The sequence below is a fragment of the Salmo trutta genome, chromosome 12 (genome assembly GCF_901001165.1).
Source record: "Salmo trutta chromosome 12, fSalTru1.1, whole genome shotgun sequence".
Lineage (NCBI taxonomy): Eukaryota > Metazoa > Chordata > Actinopteri > Salmoniformes > Salmonidae > Salmo > Salmo trutta.
The window spans coordinates 66,846,868-66,866,234 of NC_042968.1; the positions used below are offsets into that span (position 1 = coordinate 66,846,868).

The following is a 19,367-nucleotide window of genomic DNA, read 5'->3' on the forward strand; positions in this document are numbered from 1 at the left end:
AGCTGAACGATGACGAGGCAGCCCCAGGCTGAAACACATTATCGCCTTTGCCAAGTGGCCGATAAAAGGACAAAGGAATTAGGCGTGTGCCCGAGTCATCCCGTGCTGTATTTTCTTTCGGCTGTTTACCTAATTGCAGATTCCCGGTCGGAATATTATCGCTTTTTTACGAGAAAAATGGCATAAAAATTGATTTTAAACAGCGGTTGACATGCTTTGAAGTACGGTAATGAAATATTTAGAAATCTTTTGTCACGAAATGCGCCGTGCGCGTGACCCTTATTTACCATTGGGATAGTGTCTTGAACGCACGAACAAAACGTCGCTGTTGGAACATAACTATGGATTATTTTGGACCAAACCAACATTTGTTATTGAAGTATTTGTCGGGTGTACGTCAAATAAATAAAAATGTGATTCACGTTTTTTTTTTAAATACATTTATAAACAGTACATTTATATTTTCGAACGGGGCTATACATTTGTGTGAGATTTTTTCTCTCGCCTGAGTAGCCTAGTTTCACTGCCAAAAATAATGTGTTTAGCGAAATAATACAATGTCAAATACAGGTAGCCTAGTTAAATAATTAACTACTAATCATATTAACCGTTACTCTCTCACGGTAAACCTTCACTCTTGTGCAGACATTTAGAAACTAAACATGACAAGCCACAGGAGTTTTTTGAGCGAGAGTAAAGACGACTTTTGAGTAGTAAGACATGTATAAAAGCAACAGATACTATTAATAAGAAAGGGCTAGAAGCATCTTATATTGTGAGCTACCGAGTGGTAATGGCTGGGACAATGCTGGGGAAAAGTCTGAATCTAGGATTACAGGGACTCTCCGCAACTACACTCAATGTGCAGGACAACATTGAAGCTGTGATTAAGAAGTTGGAGCTCTTTTCTGTCTGTATGAACTCGGACAACACACAAGTCTTTCTGTCATTGTATGATTTTTAGTGTGCAATTGAACTCAAGCTGACGGACAATGTCAAATGTGATATAGAGAAGCACCTGAGTGAGCTGAGTATGCAATTACGCAGGTATTTTCCCAAAACGGATGACACAAAATACTGGAGTCTTTATCCCTTTCATGCCCTGCCTACACTTACCAATATCTGAACAAGAGATCCTCATTGAAATTGCATCAAGCGGTTCTGTGAAAAATTTAATTTAATCAGAAACCATTGCCAGATTTCTGGATAGGGCTGCGCTCAGAGTTTCTTGCCTTGGCAAATGACACTGATGCCCTTTGCAACCACGTACCTATTTGAGAGTGGGTTCTCGGCCCTCACTAGCATGACAACTAAATACAGGCACAGACTGTGTGTGGAAAATTAATAAGACTGAGACTCTCTCCAATACAACCCAACATTGCAGAGTTATGTGCATCCTTTAAAGCACACCCTTCTCATTAACCTGTGGTGAGTTATTCACCATTTCTTATGAACAAATAAGGTTTTATATGTAAGGTGGCTAAATAAAGAGCAAAATCGAATAGTGTGTGTGTGTGTGTGTGTGGCAGGGTTTAAATGATGGCAACAAAAAAAAACATTTGAGAGTGCACTGACCCTGGTGCTAGAGGGGCGCAGCTGGAGGTTGAATGTTTGAAGGGGTACAGGACTATAAAAAGTTTGCGAACCACTATTATAGGGAAGGAGTTGAATACCTCTGGTTTAGATAATTTCTTCATGATGTGATCTTGTAATCCCCCATCTTTATATCAGACACATCTTGTTATTGACAAAACATGTCCATTTGTCAATTGTTATTTTGTCATTAAAGGCATTTGATCTATGTACTCAAGTGATGTACACAAGTCACTGCTGCCAATAGATTTGAGTTGCTATATTATTAATGTATGTATTTAATTGAAAACATTCAGAAAAGTTGGCACCATACTGCATTTTACACTTCATTTTTTCTCATGGACACATGAAGAATTGCAACAGGCCAGGTAATGTGATGTTTTACAGATGCACATGTACAGTATTTATTGGTGGACTAGACATGTTGGCTTTAGAGGACAGCATCACGCGTCACATTATCAAAAATGGAACGTCAACATGGAACATTGTGTGCTGCGATCACAGCACTACCTGATCCAGATGGCAAAAGAAACCTCTGCCCAGCAACCTCCCAGCACTTGCTCTCCCCCTCAGGCAAACGCACACACACACACTCCAACCCGGCTCAGCATGCCGCCTGTCCGACCCACTTATCTGTAATCATCAGTAATCATCAGTGCGTTATCCGGGCTTAAGCACTGGCTGGCGTGCTCCAGGGAAGATTAGGAGCCCAGATATTCCAAGTCCCAGCAGTGGTATTAACTAGTGAATAACCAGTGAACACCCAGGCTGGTGGACAGAGGTTTCCACCCCCCCCATGCACCCACTCTGGAACTGATGATAGGAAGCTTTACAGGCTGCGACAACCAAAGCCCTCAAAGAGGGAAAATGTCCACTTTTTTTCATCTCCATTCCTGTCTAGTAGTAATTGTGTGGAATCATGGTGAAAATGGTCCCAATGAACCACCAAGAATCCTGTCCAATCACTTTTATTGAGAAAGAAGTGAATGTAGAGCAAAGCTATCTAGAGGTCCTATCTGAGTGTTAGAGATGCTGTCAAGGCTCTGACTGGTTTAAAAATCCTTAGGAGTCGATTGAGTTACCCGTGCGGCCATCAAAATCCATCCGTTTAAGATAGAGATATCAGTTTTTTTTATGGGCTGCGTCTCAATCCACCACATCCGCCCATGTCGGCCTTCAGATAGGCTGCTGTTTGTCAGACTAGGAGACATCCAGAAAATCGGTCTTCTCACAAAAACGTCTGTAGCGTCTGAATGGTTTTGCCTAAAGGCTAATATGATCACTCTATGGAAAGATGAGACTCTCACGAACACGATGGTAATCCCCCGGGACTCGTCTGAAGGTAACCTGGTACCGGAAATATGGAAGTAGTTTTATACCAACAAATAAAAGGGGATAAATATGTGTCCCAAATAAAATATATTTCCTGAGCTTTCTTATATCTCCTAGATATAGGACAGACACTTCAAACCCTATTTTGCCATTTGTGAATGTGTTATTCAATGTGTTTCTATGGGCTATAGTAGTAAAGGCAAAATGATATATTTTATCATTTTTTAAAATTCTTATTTTATACATACAGGGGTCCTAAAATTCTAAATCAAATAGCTAAATGGTATGACCGTTGAAGTGACGTTGATATCTGCTAGGTTGGAGGAACATGAACAACTATGATACCCAAACTATGACTGTCAACACTTACCTACACTACAGTATAACCAAAGTGTATGTTAGAACGGGATCGTTTTATAATAACACTGGGACTTTGAATGGGCATGTTAGATCTTGTTGATTGCAGCATTCATGTCCATTCATGAGCTGTAAAACATTGTATTGAATGCTTTTGTGAAAATCATTAGAATGGGAATGTGACTCTATTCCAGGATTGTCAGGGGTCTGTTGGAGGTATTGCAGCTTGACTTTGAGACCAAGGAGTTGACTGATCAACAATCAGAGAGCCAGATGATCACGTGGCGTTTTGAAACAGGAAACATCAAGGATGTCGGCATCATGAGGATCTATACCACTCAGAGAGACTACGTGGGTCTGGCACCACTGGTTATGGTGAGGAGTGTGTGTGTGTGTGTGTGTCAAATCAAATGTTATTTGTCACATGCGCCGAATACAACAGGTGTAATGTGTGTGTGTGTGTCGTGCTCGAGTGTGTGCGTGCATGTGTGGCATTTTATTACTATGTGTGCATGCACATCTTTGTGTATGCCAGTTTGTATGGCATAGCAGCAGCTGCATTAACAGTAACACCACCACTGTATTCTCCCCGCAGCTTAACTGTGAGTTGAATTAAACTCCCCTGGATGTGCAATTAAGTGTAGGCTGGGTGTACCATCATTTTACCTCTATTGTTCTCTCATCGGGTTTGATGTTTTATGGAGGCGATAAAGGAACAATAAAGTGTGTGTGTAAATGATTGGGAGAGCCCTGGAGAGGGGATGTCAGGGGGGTGTCGATGTGTTAATTGTTGTACGGCTGAGTGCCAGCTCCCTTGGCCTCTAGCTTTGATCAATTCTGTCCCAAGTCACACTCTCCCTCAGTCAGTGTTAATGAATTTGACGTTCATTGAGAGGATCAAACGGCTCCCATAGGTAGGAATGAACCATCTTTTTAATGAAGCCACAATGCATATTCATTTATAAAATGTCTCCCTAGTATGTACTAAGTACAGATCTGGATTGTCAGAAGACACTAATACCACCTGCGTACTTGTGACCGAAATCAAGCACACTTCCAATACGTTTGTCAGTACTTTACACATTCACATTAGTGAATGCTTCTTTATAGTAGGTTTGTACCAATAGTCAGTTAGGTTTGGGTGACTTTCAGAGGCAGAACTAGAGCTTGCCCTTTCTGAATCGCGGTCAGCAGCTGTTGTGCTGTGCTGCTGTGTTTAGAACGGCTGACAGGCTGCCCTGCAACATCTGTCGAGTGCTTCAGTTAAATCTACACCAGGCCAGCCACTGTTTCCACCCCTACAACTCCTAGATTAGGAAGACATTTTATTAGAGAGCATCACGGCCAGAAAACTGTTTTGAATCAATGTTCAAAGAGAGGTTATGGAGCTATAAGAGAGATTTCATCAGCCGTGGATCAACGCTGACTTGTCTATTCATGTTGAGAACTTATACCTAGCAGTTAAACACAATAAACAGTACAAGGGAATGTGTGTGCATGTGATTGTGTGTGGGCATGCATTGGTGCATGCATGTGTATGTACAGTACATGCCAATTTTTTGTATGTATTTGTGTGATAATCTGCCTGCCTCACACGGTCACTCTGTCCTGTCTTGCCCCCTGTAGGACAGTGACGTGCTGAACACAGCTGTTCTGACTGCTAAGAAGGTGTCTGTCCCAGTCAGGACTCTGGCTGTGGAGGCTGACGGCTCCGTCACTGATGTCACCAACTACACCAACTGCAGGTCCACTGATGAAAACGTGCTGAAGGTACAGCATTGGAACCCCTGTTTCAATATTCACTGTTTCCCTATGTTGCAAGATAACAAGACAAGACCTGAGAGAGTGAGAGACTCTGAATACCCCATATACTCATAAACAGATCAATATTGTTAACCAGTTTGTAATAGGCTGTCCCCGTATACTATTATTTCGGGTCTTCCATATTGCTAATTTAGCTGCCCCTAACTCAAAATTAAGCAAAATAACTACACCCCTTCGACTAAACCTATACTTAAGCCCAAATATAAACAGTTGGGAAGAGAAAACCTCTCCCAAAGCTGAGAACCAAGAAGTGATCAGGTCAATCATCCCGACCAACCTGGGACACTGTAAAAACAGATGTGCCTTCCCCAACTGTCAGATCCAGATGTACCAGATGCATATTGGTGGCTATGGCTCCATGTATTATCCTCCATTGGAGGTCAGCTGTTCTCTTTTCAATAGGCAGTTTGTGAAAAAGAGGCTCTTCAAAAAGCCACATCCCTGGTGGCGTGCCGGCTTACGGGACTTGACAAGAACTCTCCAATCCTGTATAACAGACTCATAAAAGGCTGTGTCGACCCAGCTATAACCGTCACTGTACAACAGTCTCTGGGCTGCTTGAAACCGAAGAAATGTCCACCAGGCCTTGCCCATCCTCATGTAGTGGCAGGTACAGGGCTGCAGCTTTAATCAAGTGTTGTCCAGACTAGAAGAAATTGACAAGGGTCTTCTGAAGCTCTTGTATCAGAGTGGCTGTAAAATCATTAGTCTGAGCCACAGGGTAGAGGCAGCAAGGTTATTAGCTACCAGTACCCTTCCCCTATAAGACAGCTGGGGTAGCACCCATTTCCATCTTGACAGTCTGGCACACACTTTCTCCACTACACCCTCCCAAAACATGACATCATGTAACAACTTAACATTAAAATTCCAGTAAGATGATGACCTTCGTGGACAGGACAAGTGAATATCAACAGTAACAATATGGTGATCAGAGAAACCCACAGGAGTAATATCACACCTTCCAACCGTACGACAGTAGTGATCAGATACATACAACCTGTCTAACCTTCCAACCCTACTACAGTATTGCTCAGATACATACAACCTGTCTAACCTTGCTGCACTGACACAACCTTCATTAACTTTTAGCCATGTGTACTGCCTAACTTTTGCATTCTTTACTCTCCACACATCAGAAAGCTCAAACTCAGTTAATAGACCAGACAGGCAAGTGGCTGACCGCAGATGAGGTTATTCAGCAGTGCGGTCAACAGTAGAATCTACTGTACAATTCCAGTCCCCCCCTAAAACCATACACCCCTCTTGGTCACACTGTCTTAAGGTTTCCTTTATTTTATCAAATACAGCAATACACTCTGTACCCTCATTAGGAGCATAAACATAAAAAAACGAATAAAAAACCCATAACATCCACCTTGACCAATAAAACCCGTCCCTTGACAATCTCTGTTGTAGATACCACATTCACCCCTAAGCCTGAGGAAAACAAAATTGCCACCCCAGCACTGAAATTAGTACCATGACTGAGTATATGCTGCCCCTCCCACCACATACCCCAGTCAACCTCATTAGCCTCATCCTGTAGAAAAACTACATTAAGCCTTTTCTGTTTTATTACTTCCAATACCCAAGCCCTCTTATTCCTGTCCCTTCCCCCATTAATATTGAGAGAACCTACCCTTAGTACCTCCATATAGAAAAGAGAACCTACCCTTAGTACCTCCATATAGAAAAGAGAAAGGAAAAGCAGAAGAAACCACAAAGAAACCAAAGAGAAAAAAGACACCCTATGAGGCATGATCATCATCATTGTTATAATTTTCTCTTAACCTGACCACGTTTCCCACCACCTTTTGCTGCTGGGACAGCAGTAACACATTTCCTCAAGCGAAAACGCTTCTTCTCACTCAACTGGTCTAACCCCACCATCTTCTGTAACATCACAGCTGACCTCACAAACTTATCAATATCAAAAAAAATCTGCCAATTTGACAGATTTCCCAAAAGTCTGATCCAGGAACCTATTTACCTCCTCTAGATTGTATATTGAGTCGTCACCAGCTGCTATCGTATCAATAGAGATATCCATATCCTTATCCTTATCCTCCTCAACTGAGGCCACAGACCACTGACTCCCTTCTACCACATCCCTTTCATCACTCCCCACTTGCACCCAATCACTCGTATCAGGCATCTCCTCCACTACCTGGGAGACTAGCCCCACCTGCACCCCCTCCTGTACCCCATTACTCATAGTGGGCATCTCCTCTACTACCTGGGAGATGAGCTCCACATGAACCCCCTCATGTACCCCAGCACTCGTACTGGGCACCTCCTCCCCAGTCTGAGGAAATGGCTCTTCAGATCCATCCTTACCGTCTACAACAATATTTTTCTTCTGCATAACATTTCCCTCTGGTACAAGTTGCAACTCCGTGCCCTCAACACTGACAACATGTTCCTCAGCAACATGTGCTTGTGGCTGCTCTACTGCTGTCGGCCCACCTCTCCCAACATCAGTGGGCCCAGGCGTTACGAGGACCACCTGCGCCCCTCCCTCTGCCTTCTCCCTTTTCGGGCAAGCATGTCGCTTATGGCCAACATCACCACACTCAAAACACCATTGACTACCCGTACTAGCATAAGCCATATACAGTCTGCTGTCATACTTGACTTTAAACAATAACTCCAAAGTCTGCTCCGGTGAGTCCAAAAACATAAACACCTGTCGCTGAAACGACATAACCTGTTTCAAAGCCGGGTGTTTGCAACCCAACGGGACAATCTTAATTGAACTTGCAAACTTCCCAAACTGCAATAACTCGCGCTCCAATAGCTCATTGGGAATAAACAGAGTGGTACATTCGAAATCATTACCCGTGTTGACGGAGAAAAAAGCGGCATAACTTGAATAAATACGATACGATCAACAAGGCGCTCTTTAAGAAAAACCACCACCACTTTATTCATCCGTGACGCATAAGCAACATTCTCATATCCTACCTTCTCTCCCCCGGCGACCAGAAACTCCTCCACCGTGACAGTAGCTTCAGTAACACACCTAAAGCCGTGCCGAAGTGACAGGGACGGTGTCCCCATGTGGGTCGCCATCCCCGCCAAAACCAGGGTAATTTCGACACGAAAAACAATATACTTAATTCTACCACAACAACTAAATAAAAATAATGATAACCTTAATCATGCATAGGAAGAAAAAAAAAGATAGCACCAAGAAAAGGAAGCATAAAAGAAAACCCAAGATATCTAACTCTACACAACACTCGCACTCACTCACACAATTCCCAGCATGCACGAAACACTCCCAGCATGCAGAGAGAAAGAGAGCGAGAGAGAGAGAGAGAGCCGGGCAGGTCTTTTCAAGGTTAGCCCTGGAACTTTATCCAGTTTCTTTCATATCACTCTCTCTAAGAGTGACCCCTCTTAGAGTAAAGCACCTCACTGGGTCAGGGTAAAGGATGATCCCCGAACATGGATACATTGCTATACACATAAACACAGATACAGTAAGATGGTTCAACAGCATGCTCTTTCACTTTTCTCTCTCGGCACTTCGATGGATAAGCCTACAGTATGTGACTATGGGCACAGGGACCTCACGTTTGATAGAACTCTTGCTAACCACTTAAATAACTCCACATGAAGAGGTTGTGTTCCTTAACTCAACCCCCCCCCCCCCCCCCCCCCAGGTGTCGGATCGTTGTGACTATGTGTTTGTGAACGGGAAGGAGACGAGGGGGAGGATGAGGACGGTGCTCAACTTCACCTACAGCTACCTGAGCGCCCAGCTGGAGATGAGTGTGTGGATGCCCCGCCTCCCCCTGGTCATTGACGTGGCTGACCCCGAGCTCAGCCAGATCAAGGGCTGGAGGGTCCCGGTGGCCGCTGGCAACAAGAGGTATGGTTTTGTTTGTTTACAACTCTCCACATATTGATGTTGGCAGAGCTTTCGTCTTGGTCAATGCTATTTTAAAGCCACAGTACAGAATGGGAGAGCTGATGCCATGACCTGCTGGAGTTTGGCATTCATTACATTTTAAAGAAGGATTTGATAAATTGTGAGTTGCACAAACGTCATAACAAATCATCACAAGAGCTACTGGTAGTGGCACACTGTATAGTGACAAAGGATGAAATCAAAGAACATTAAATGTAAGTAGGATTTCACAGAGCTATACCCAGAATCCTAAACCCCTAAACCACAAAATAGTGTTTGTTTACCAGCCTCATAAACTAGAGCTGTGCTGTTCAGACAGATAGATGAATTCATAAATGCAAGAAGTACAGTAAGTACTATGACAGAGAGGGTACGGAATGGAAATCCCCGAGCTTACCAGCCTTGCCTAATGCATATTACAGAGAGACTCTATAATAATCAACTATAATCACATCACTGTTAGTTACATAAGTGTGTTATGCCCTGTAGATGGGACTGTATAGACATGCTCTCAGGAAACAGGTCAGTAGGGTCTCTCTCAATACTGAGTGCCGTACCGCTGCCTGGTTCTCACTCAATACACTGACATGGATGGATGGATTGTGTAGGTTGTTGTTGTTTTTCTCTGGAGATATCTTAACATGGTTATGGGTGGTGTCAGAGCCAGCTACCCAAGCCCATTTAACCCTCAGTTATTTTTGCAGACGTCTGTCAGTTCTTGGTTTAAGTATACTTAAGCAATAAGGCCCTGGGGGGAGGTGGTATATGGCAAATATCGTCTCATATACACACGGGTGGGTGGTTGGGTTGAGCCAATTAGCACCCAGTATCAAAACTACCCGGTTTACACAATTTATAAAATTATGTTTTGTCTTGCATTACTCTGGTCATAGCCATAAATCCCCTGTGTCTCTGTGTGTGTGTGTGTGTGTGTCTCAGGACCAGCTGGGACAGTGAGGAAGAGGAGGAGATGAGGAAGGGCAGGGGCTGCATGCTACAGTACCAACACACTGTGGTTAGGGTGCTCACACCCTTTGTAGCCGAGCCGTCGGACCCAGCTCCAGACCCCATGGCAGGGAAAGTGGGGGGGGCTCTGGAGAGTTTCCTGGGGACAGACTGGCAGGTGGATGTCACCAGGCTGGTGCGTTACTCTTTCAGGGTGAGAGACCCAGCTATAGCCAGACTACAGGCTGGGACTGTACTGCAGGGACGCTCTGCAGGGACCACGACTCTACAGGTAATGTGTTTGTATGTGTGTATACGTGTGTACATACAATGCCTTCAGAAGGTATTCACACCCTTGATTTTGTCCACATTTTGGTGTGTTACAGCCTGCCTTTAAAATGGATTCAATGGATATTTTGTGTCACTGGCCTACACATAATAGCCCATAATGTCAAAGTGGAATTATGTTTTTTTATTTTTATTACACATTTAATTGAAATGAAAAGCTGAAATGTCTTGAGTCAATAAGTATTCAAACCCTTTGTCATGGCAAGCCTAAATAAGTTCAGGAGTAAAAAAGGGATTAACAAGTCACATAATAAATTGCATGGACAATGTGTGCAATAATAGTGTTTAACCTCTATCAGGATCAGTAACTCTACCTACATGTACATATTACCTCAACTAACCGGTGCCCCCTCTCATTGACTCTGTACCAATACCCCCCTGTATATAGTCTCACTATTGTTATTTTACTGCTGCTCATTAATTACATGTTACTTTTGTTTCTTATTCCTTTCCGTATTTTTTAAAACTGCATTGTTGGTTAGGGCCTCGTAAGTAAGCATTTCACTGTAAGGTCTACACCTGTTGTATTTGGCGCATGTGGCTAATACAATTTGATTTGAAAGTAACAAGAACATTTTCCAGCACATAGACATATCTGATATGGCAGAAAGCTTAAATTGTTGTTAATCTTACTGCACTGTCTAGTTTACAGTAACTATTACAGTGAAAGAATAGCTTGCTATTGTTTGATGAGAGTGCACAGTTATGAACTTGAAAATGTATTAATAAACCAATTAGGCACATTTGGGCAGACATGATACAACATTTTGAGCAGAAATACAATGGTGCATTGGATCAGTCTAACATGTTGCACATACAATGCTGCCATCTAGTGGCCAAAATCTAAATAGCGCCAAAGCTGGAATAAAACATTGAGGCCTTTCTCTTGAATTTCAAAGATGATTAAAAAATGAATTCTTTGTATTATCTTTTACCAGATCTAATGTATTATATTCTCCTACATTAATTTCACATTTCCATAAACTTCAAAGTGTTTCCTTTCAAATGGTATCAAGAATATGCATATCCTTGCTTCAGGTCCTGAGCTACAGGCAATTAGATTTGGGTATGTCATTTTAGGCAAAAATTTAAAAAAAGAGTCCGATCCTATTAACTTGATTTTTGAATGACTGCCTCATCTCTGTGCCCAACACATACACTTATCTGTAAGGTCCCTCAATGGTGAAGTTATTCATTACACTTTGGATGGTGTATAAATACACCCAGTCACTGCAAAAATAGAGACGTCCTTCCTAACTCAGTTGCCAGAGAGGCCAATGGTGATGGATGGATCAACCACATTGTAGTTACTCCACAATACTAACCTAAATGACAGATTGAAACTAAGGAAGCCTGTATAGAGAAAACATTTTCCAAAACATGCATACTGTTTGCAATAAGGCACCAAAGTAAAACTTCCAAAAATGTGGCAACTTTATGTCCTGAATACAACGTGTTATGTTTGGGGCAAACACAACACATCACTGAGTACCACTCATATTTTCAAGCAGGGTGGTGGCTGCATCATGTTATGGGAATGCTTGTCATAGGCAAGAACTAGGGAGTTTTTTTATCATAAAAATAAATGTAATAGAGCTAAGCACAAGCCAAATCCTAGAGGAAACCTGGTTCAGTCTGCTTTCCAACAGACACTGGGAGACAAATTCACCTTTCAGCAGGACAATAACCTAAAACATGAGGCCAAATATACACTGCCGTTGCTTACCAAGACAACATTGAATGTTTCTCAGTAGCCTTATTGAATCCCAATTTGTAATTCAACAAAATGTGGAAAAAGTCAAGGTTTTGAATACTTTCTGAAGGCACTGTATGTGTCTGTGTATATACTAATGTGTGTGTATGATGTTGCAGGTGATTTCTCCTCTATCTGACTTGATCCTGGCTGAGCGGATGGTCAGGGTTCTGGATGACAAAGTGAGCGTGACAGAGCTGGGAGTGCAGCTGGTCTCTGGCCTCTCTCTGTCCCTCCAGCTCAGCTCAGGGAGCAACAGGGCCATCGTCGCCATGGCTACCACACAGGAAGTCATGCAGAAACCCAAACAGGTAACTAGCTGTAAAATAAAACCTGTATCAAACTTATTATGCAAAAATATAGAACTTCCAATATAATACTTTTTCCAAAGAACAAGCCCCAACACATTGTGCCATTCAGAAGCTGGGGCACTGCTAGAAAACTACCCTCAAAGCCCTTCACAGATATTACGCAAGAAAATTATACATTTCACAGTGTAACCTGGTGGTCTAGTAGCATATGTTTTGTCCCTGTGATTTCTGTGTGTGTGATTTAATGGTGTCCACAGCTCAGGCCTGTAGTACAGTGGCCACGCTGTGAGTCAGGCAGGGAGCACGCACACAGTTTAACAGCTCACACATTAGCCGGGCAGCATGCCCATTCAAAAACACCCAAACTGTGAGTGGGGAAACCATTAGGCAGTTGTCCATACTTCATAGCCAGCATTATGACAGCCCTGTGCTGCCTTGGGGCCTGGTGAACCGCTAGCTTGACCCAGTCAATACTCAAGCTATTAGAATGGAGCTAGCGCACATGCCCATTTGTTTCTGTGATGGGCTGTGTTAATGTAAAATTCTGGGCTATGCATAATGTATTTCCCCTCAGAATATAGGCCAGGCCTCTTGCTCTAATCGTTCATATCAGCTAACAGCTCTCTGGTTCTATGGTAACTGGACTGACTTGTGGTGGGGGTAATTACCCACATTGCGCCCTCTGGTGGCTATTGTTAACAGTCTTTGTTATGCATCTACTGTATATTGATATTGATCCCCTGTGGTTAAATTGAGTTTCAAAGCATGATTTGATAGGAATGTGGTGTGTGGTACAATAGCCTCCGAGCTAATTATAAAGAGATTAACAGAGGCAGTTCTTAGATACCAACAAAAGGACGGATTATCTAAAATGGCAACCCAACCGACAAAACACTGAGGCAGGAAATTAAATAACTGTGGAATTGTGAACCATTGGGTTGCTTGAGGATCCTTTGGAAAGATACAGAATCAGATCAGCTCCTGATTTACCACCTACTATTATGCATTATCACAAGATCTATTTATGAGAGGGAATATTTGGAAATAAATTGCTGAACAAAACTTGGGAAGAATATTGATTTCATTGTTGCATTTTGTCCTACTTTAGGATTTCCATTGTCCTCTCCTGATCCAGTCTCTGTGTTGTCTCTCCTTAGGAGGCACTGGTTAGCTGCTGGGTCCAGTTCAGTGATGGCTCAGTGACCCCTCTGGACCTCTTCGACCGCAGCGTCTACTCCCTGACTGTGACTTCATGGGACGAGAGAGTGGCGACTGTGCGCCGGACCCCCCAGTCAGCGTTTGTGGTTGCGGAGGGCGAGGGTCAGGGGGCGCTGGTGAAGGCAGAGCTGAGGATTTGTGAGGAGTGCCAGAAGTCCAAGAGAAAGAGCAAGCTGGTGGTGGGCAACGGGCTTCTCAGGGTCACTTTCCAGATGGGCAGCAGGCCCGACGGAGGGGACACTGGTGGAGGTGTTGCTGAGTATGGCAATGATGGTTCAGAATCAGAGGGAGAGCCTAAGCCTGTTGTGACATTACCATGGGAGCCCACAGCAGTCGTGGCATCACAACGAGAGCCTGAGCGCATTGTGACCTCACCACAGATTCTAACTGAGGAGGACGGAGACAGACGCTTGTTCAGGAGCACTGTGCCAGACTTCCAGGAGACCATCATGACTGACGTCACCACATCATCTAGCAGGGCTCAGGAAGTGGCTGGAGGTGGCATCTCTACCATCAGCACCACTACCACCAACACTGACAGTAGTACCACCACCCTGGGCAAACCTGGCACTGACAAACCTCTGGTGACTGGCAGACCTGGCAGGGATAGAACCCTGGGAAGAGGACAGGGGCTGAGGAGAGACTGGGGAAACCTGGTGGAAAACCCCAACAAGAAGAAAGAGATGCCCAAAGCAGAGGCACCACCCCAGAAAGAGCAGCCCAAGCAGTCCAAGCCGCCGCTGGTGGTGGAGAGTGACCTTGTGAGGACATTTAGAGCCATGTCAGACCTAGAGATCGGTATCTTCGCCCTGGTGGGGGTCTCCGTGGTGGCCATCCTGGCCTTCCTGCTAAACTGCACCTCCTATAACCTCTGCTTCCGGGGCCACAAGACCCCCATCCAGGGCAACCCAGATCCCAACAGCCCTAAGGAGCACAGGAATGACTGGGTGTCGCTGGGGACCACCACAGGTCCCCAAGTCTCCACCCTCAAGCGGGAGAACCACCGCTCAATGGAGTCCAACTGCAGCCTGCAAAGTCACAGCTCCATAGATACCCACCGGGCCCTGGAGAGCAGTCTGAGTATGAGTGCTATCCCAGAGAGGACAGCCACCCTGGGCAGGAGGACCAGCTCCCAGCAGGTTCCCGCCCTGGATCCCACTGCCCAGCGTTCAGCCACCCTCCTAGCCAAGCCCACCAGCAGCGATCCCCTCCACTCCCCCACCAGCAAGAGGAACCAGGTCCAGTTCACCACCTTCACCACGCTGGACATTAAGCACCTGGCTGCCCTGAAGAGGAACGAAGTGGACTTTAACTGGCCCAGCCAGGCTGGGGGAGCTGGGGAGCCTCAGGGGCCCCTACCTGACATGCCATGGCCTGTAGTCAGACCCCTGGGCGATCCAAAGTGAGATTCCACATGGGTTGTGTGTGTTTGTGTGTGTGTGTGTGCGTGCGTGCATGCGTGTGCATGCATTTGTGTGTTCTGAACCTGTTTAAGTGTATAAACTGTGCAAGTAGAGTATACACATAATAATAGGAGTATGGACACTGTCATTCCATTATGTCACACATATTATGTCACACACATGAACAAATTATACACATGACCAAATTACCAAATGAATGACCAGACCTCATTAATATGGGATGGTAAAAAATGTATATTTCTACAGATTATTGTTTACACTGTTTAAATGCAGTTTAATATTTTTCCTTTCGCTTTTATATATTTGTATGACTCCTCCACAAAATAGCTTCAGATTTCACTTTGTACCAGTTGTTAGGGTAATTGCAATATGAAAGACATTATTTGTAGTTGGTTATATACTTTCCAGCCTTTGTATAATTGTATGATTCCTCAACAGAATAGTTTAAGAGTTTGAACAATTGGTCAGAGAAAATGCAATATTTATGAATATTATTGGAAAATGATTTTATACAGACCACCCTTTTGAATGGACGTTTATTCAAATTGTATGTGCTATGCAAACACAGTTCATGTTCATGTAGAGTTTGAATTGTATGTACAATAATTGTCTTGGGGGAAAGAGTTCTTCCATTTGAAAAAATAAAGTTTAATCTTGTCCTCAACACAGAGCAATACATTTTAAAAGAGAGGATTATTTCATGTGTAAATGAAGACGAATGGTGCTCTGTCTGTGCAATGCTGTTTTGATGTTCAATTCCTATGAGATTAACCAATAAATTACTGAATGAAGGACAAAATGTATGTTTTGGGAGCAGAATTTCATCAGTATTGTCTTCTACCATTATTCCTTTTTATTTAAAATAATGTGATTATTTTTATATTCAAAACTCATAATAATGGGTGATATTGTCCAAAATATATTTTGTGTATTACTATAAAAGCCAATGGAAATTGTGGGATTCCCTGAGCTTTGGTTTGTCTCTGTATGTCATGTGGCATACAGTACAATATGTCAGTGGCATCACAAGAGTAGGTCTTGCTGCAGTCCCCCTCCTCTATGTGGCCTGTGAAATGAAGGAACTTTTCACGCCACTTTGATACAAAGTGATTTTCATAGCAGGTTAGGAGGGCATTTTCGCTAACCCTTTTCCTAACCTTAACCTGATCTCCTAACCTGCTACATTAATTATCCTAACCTGCTGCGTAAGTTCTCCTAACCTGTTACGAAAAAGTCACTTTCGTATTGAAGAGGGGTAAAAAGTGTTCCTCGTTAACTGAAGTCACCCACTGAATGAGGTCCATTTTGAGTGATAGGAGTAAGTGAGAGTGAATGAGTGAGTGAGAGAGAAAGATGGTAAGAGAGAGATCTCCCTTTTGCTTATTGCGATAGCGCCAACACACTCCTGAGGAAATGCTGTTTGTTATCTTCTGCCGAGGTACACAACTCCCTGGCTCCCTCTCTATGGTGTAACCGTGGCGACACATCTCTAAATTACATTTCAGCAGTAAAAAAACCTGTACAAGCTTAAACTAACCCAGATAATCTGATGTGCTGATGCACTGAACCTCAAACTGACAGTAGAGGATTTGACAGCATGTGTCATTTCCTTCTGCTGTAGAGGGGGACGGATTTGAAGTGTTGATAAAGGCTATTTAATACATTTTCCCAGAATTCTCTCCCTTTACACATCCAGCATGTTTTCTAGCTATGTGGGTAGACTCTCTCCCCTTCAAACAGTTTATCTTTCTTACAGGAGCTGGAGAGTTAAATACACTTTCACCTGCGTCAGTTCCCGTGAATCTCTGCAGTGTTTCTGACCACAAAATTACTGTAATAATAGAGATTACATCAACTGACAATGTGTAAAGGCAAATATTAAAAACTATACTCAATATCAATTTTCTATATGTAGATCAGCTATAATATTGCAGATAGATTGTAGCTACCATCAATGTTATTGTCTGCATCATTTCCAATCGATCTTTTATTTTTTTGTAAATATACTACCGTTCAAAAGTTTGGGGTCACAAATGTCTTTGTTATCGAAAGAAAATGATTTTTTTTGTCCATTAAAATAACATCAAATTGATCAGATATAAAGTGTAGACAGCTAATCCAAGTTTATCATTATAAAAGGCTAATTGATCATTAGAAAACCCTTTTGCAATTATGCTAGCACAGCTGAAAACTGTTGTTCTGATTAAAGAAGCAATAAAACTGGCCTTCCTTAGACTAGTTGAGTATCTGGAGCATCAGCATTTGTGTGTTCGTTACAGGTTCAAAATGGCCAGAAACAAATAACTTTCTTCTGAAACTCGTTTGTCTATTATTGTTCATGAAATAGTACCCGCAAAACAATACCCGCAAAACACCAGTCTCAACGTCAACAGTGAAGAATCAACTCCGGGATGTTGGCTTTCTAGGCAGAGTTGCAAAGAAAAAGCCATATCTCAGACTGGCCAATAAAAATAAATGATTACGATGGACAAAAGAACACAGACACTGGACAGAGGAACTCTGCCTAGAAGGCCAGCATCCCGGAGTTGCCTTTTCACTGTTGACGTTAAGACTGGTGTTTTGCAGGTACTATTTAATGAAGCTGCCAGTTGAAGACTTGTGAGGCGTCTGTTTCTCAAACTAGACACTCTAATGTACTTGTCCTCTCTCTCAGTTGTGCACTGAGGTCTCCCATTCCTCTTTCTATTATGGTTAGAGCCAGTTTGCGCTGTTCTGTGAAGGGAGTAGTACACAGCGTTGTACGAGATCTTCAGTTTCTTGGCAATTTCTCACATGGAATAGCCTTAATTTCTAACACAACATGCCATTGGAACACAGGAGTGATGGTTGCTGATAAGTGGCCTCTGTACGCAGTTGAAGATATTCCCCAAAAAATAATAAGCTGTTTCCAGCTACAATAGTAATTTACAAAATTAACAATGTCTACACTGCTTTTCTCTTAAAAACAAGTACATTTCTAAGTGACCCCAAACTTTTGAACGGCATTGTGTGTGTATATATATATATATATATATATATATATATATACATATATATATATATATATATATATATACATATATATATATATATATATATATACAGTACCAGTCAAAAGTTTGGACACACCTATTCATTCAAAGGTTTATCTTTATTTGTACTATTATCTACATTACAGAACAATAGTGAAGAACTATGAAATAACACACAGTTTAGAGAGAATTATTTCTTTCAGTTTTTTTTCTTGCATCACATTCCCAGTGGGTCAGAAGTTTACATACAATCAATTAGTATTTTGTAGCATTGCCTTTAAATTGTTTAACTTGGGTCAAACGTTTCGGGTAGCCTTCCACAAGCTTCCCACAATAAGTTGGGTGAATTTTGGCCCATTCCTCCTGACAGAGCTGGTGTAAATGAGTCAGGTTTGTAGGCCTCCTTGCTCACACACGCTTTTTCAGTTCTTCCCACAAATTTTCTATAGGATTGAGGTCAGGGCTTTGTGATGGTCACTCCAATACCTTGACTTTGTTGTCCTTAAGCCATTTTGCTACAACTTTGGAACTATGCTTGGGGTCATTGTCCATTTGGAGACCCATTTGCGACCAAGCTTTAACTTACTGACTGATGTCTGGAGATGTTGCTTCAATATATCCACAAAATGTTCCTACCTCATGATGCCATCTATTTTGTGAAGTGCACCAGTCCCTCCTGCAGCAAAGCACCCCCACAACATGATGCTGCCACCTACATGCTTCACGGTTGGGATGGTGTTCTTTGGCTTGCAAGTCTCCCCCTTTTTCCTCCAAAGATAACAATGGTCATTATGGCCAAGGAATTCTATTTCTGTTTCATCAGACCAGAGGACATTTTTCCAAAAAGTACAATCTTTGTCCCCATGTGAAGTTGCAAAACATAGTCTGGCTTTTTTATGGCGATTTTGGAGCAATGGCTTCCTCCTTGCTGAGCGGCCTTTCAGGTTATGTCAATATAGGACTCGTTTTACTGTGATATAGATACTTTTTTACCTGTTTTCTCCAGCATCTTCACAAGGTCCTTTGCTGTTGTTCTGGGATTGATTTGCACTTTTCGCTCCAAAGTACGTTCATCTCTAGGAGACAGAACACGTGTCTCCTTCCTGAGCGGTATGACGGCTGCGTGGTCCCATGGTGTTTATACTTGCATAATATTGTTTGTACAGATGAACGTTGTACCTTCAGGCGTTTGGAAATTGCTCCCAAGGATGAACCAGACTTGTGGAGGTCTACTATTTATTTTCTGTGGTCTTGGCTGATTTCTTTTGATTTTCCCATGATGTCCAGCAAAGAGGCACTGGGTTTTAAGGT

The 19,367-nt window shown here is 42.9% G+C and overlaps 1 protein-coding gene across 1 annotated transcript in view; it reads left to right on the forward strand.

Moving 5' to 3' along the window:
- The window catches only part of LOC115204020 (transmembrane protein 132D), a 53,144-nt gene extending 37,321 nt beyond the window's left edge, over window positions 1-15,823 (forward strand). The window contains exons 4-9 of the mRNA XM_029769234.1: window positions 3,477-3,657; window positions 4,909-5,052; window positions 8,778-8,986; window positions 9,965-10,262; window positions 12,191-12,382; window positions 13,540-15,823. Coding sequence (XP_029625094.1) covers window positions 3,477-3,657; window positions 4,909-5,052; window positions 8,778-8,986; window positions 9,965-10,262; window positions 12,191-12,382; window positions 13,540-15,006 — 2,491 coding nt within the window. The 3' untranslated portion in view covers window positions 15,007-15,823. The remainder of the gene's footprint in view (window positions 1-3,476; window positions 3,658-4,908; window positions 5,053-8,777; window positions 8,987-9,964; window positions 10,263-12,190; window positions 12,383-13,539) is intronic.
- Window positions 15,824-19,367: the final 3,544 nt, after the last annotated feature.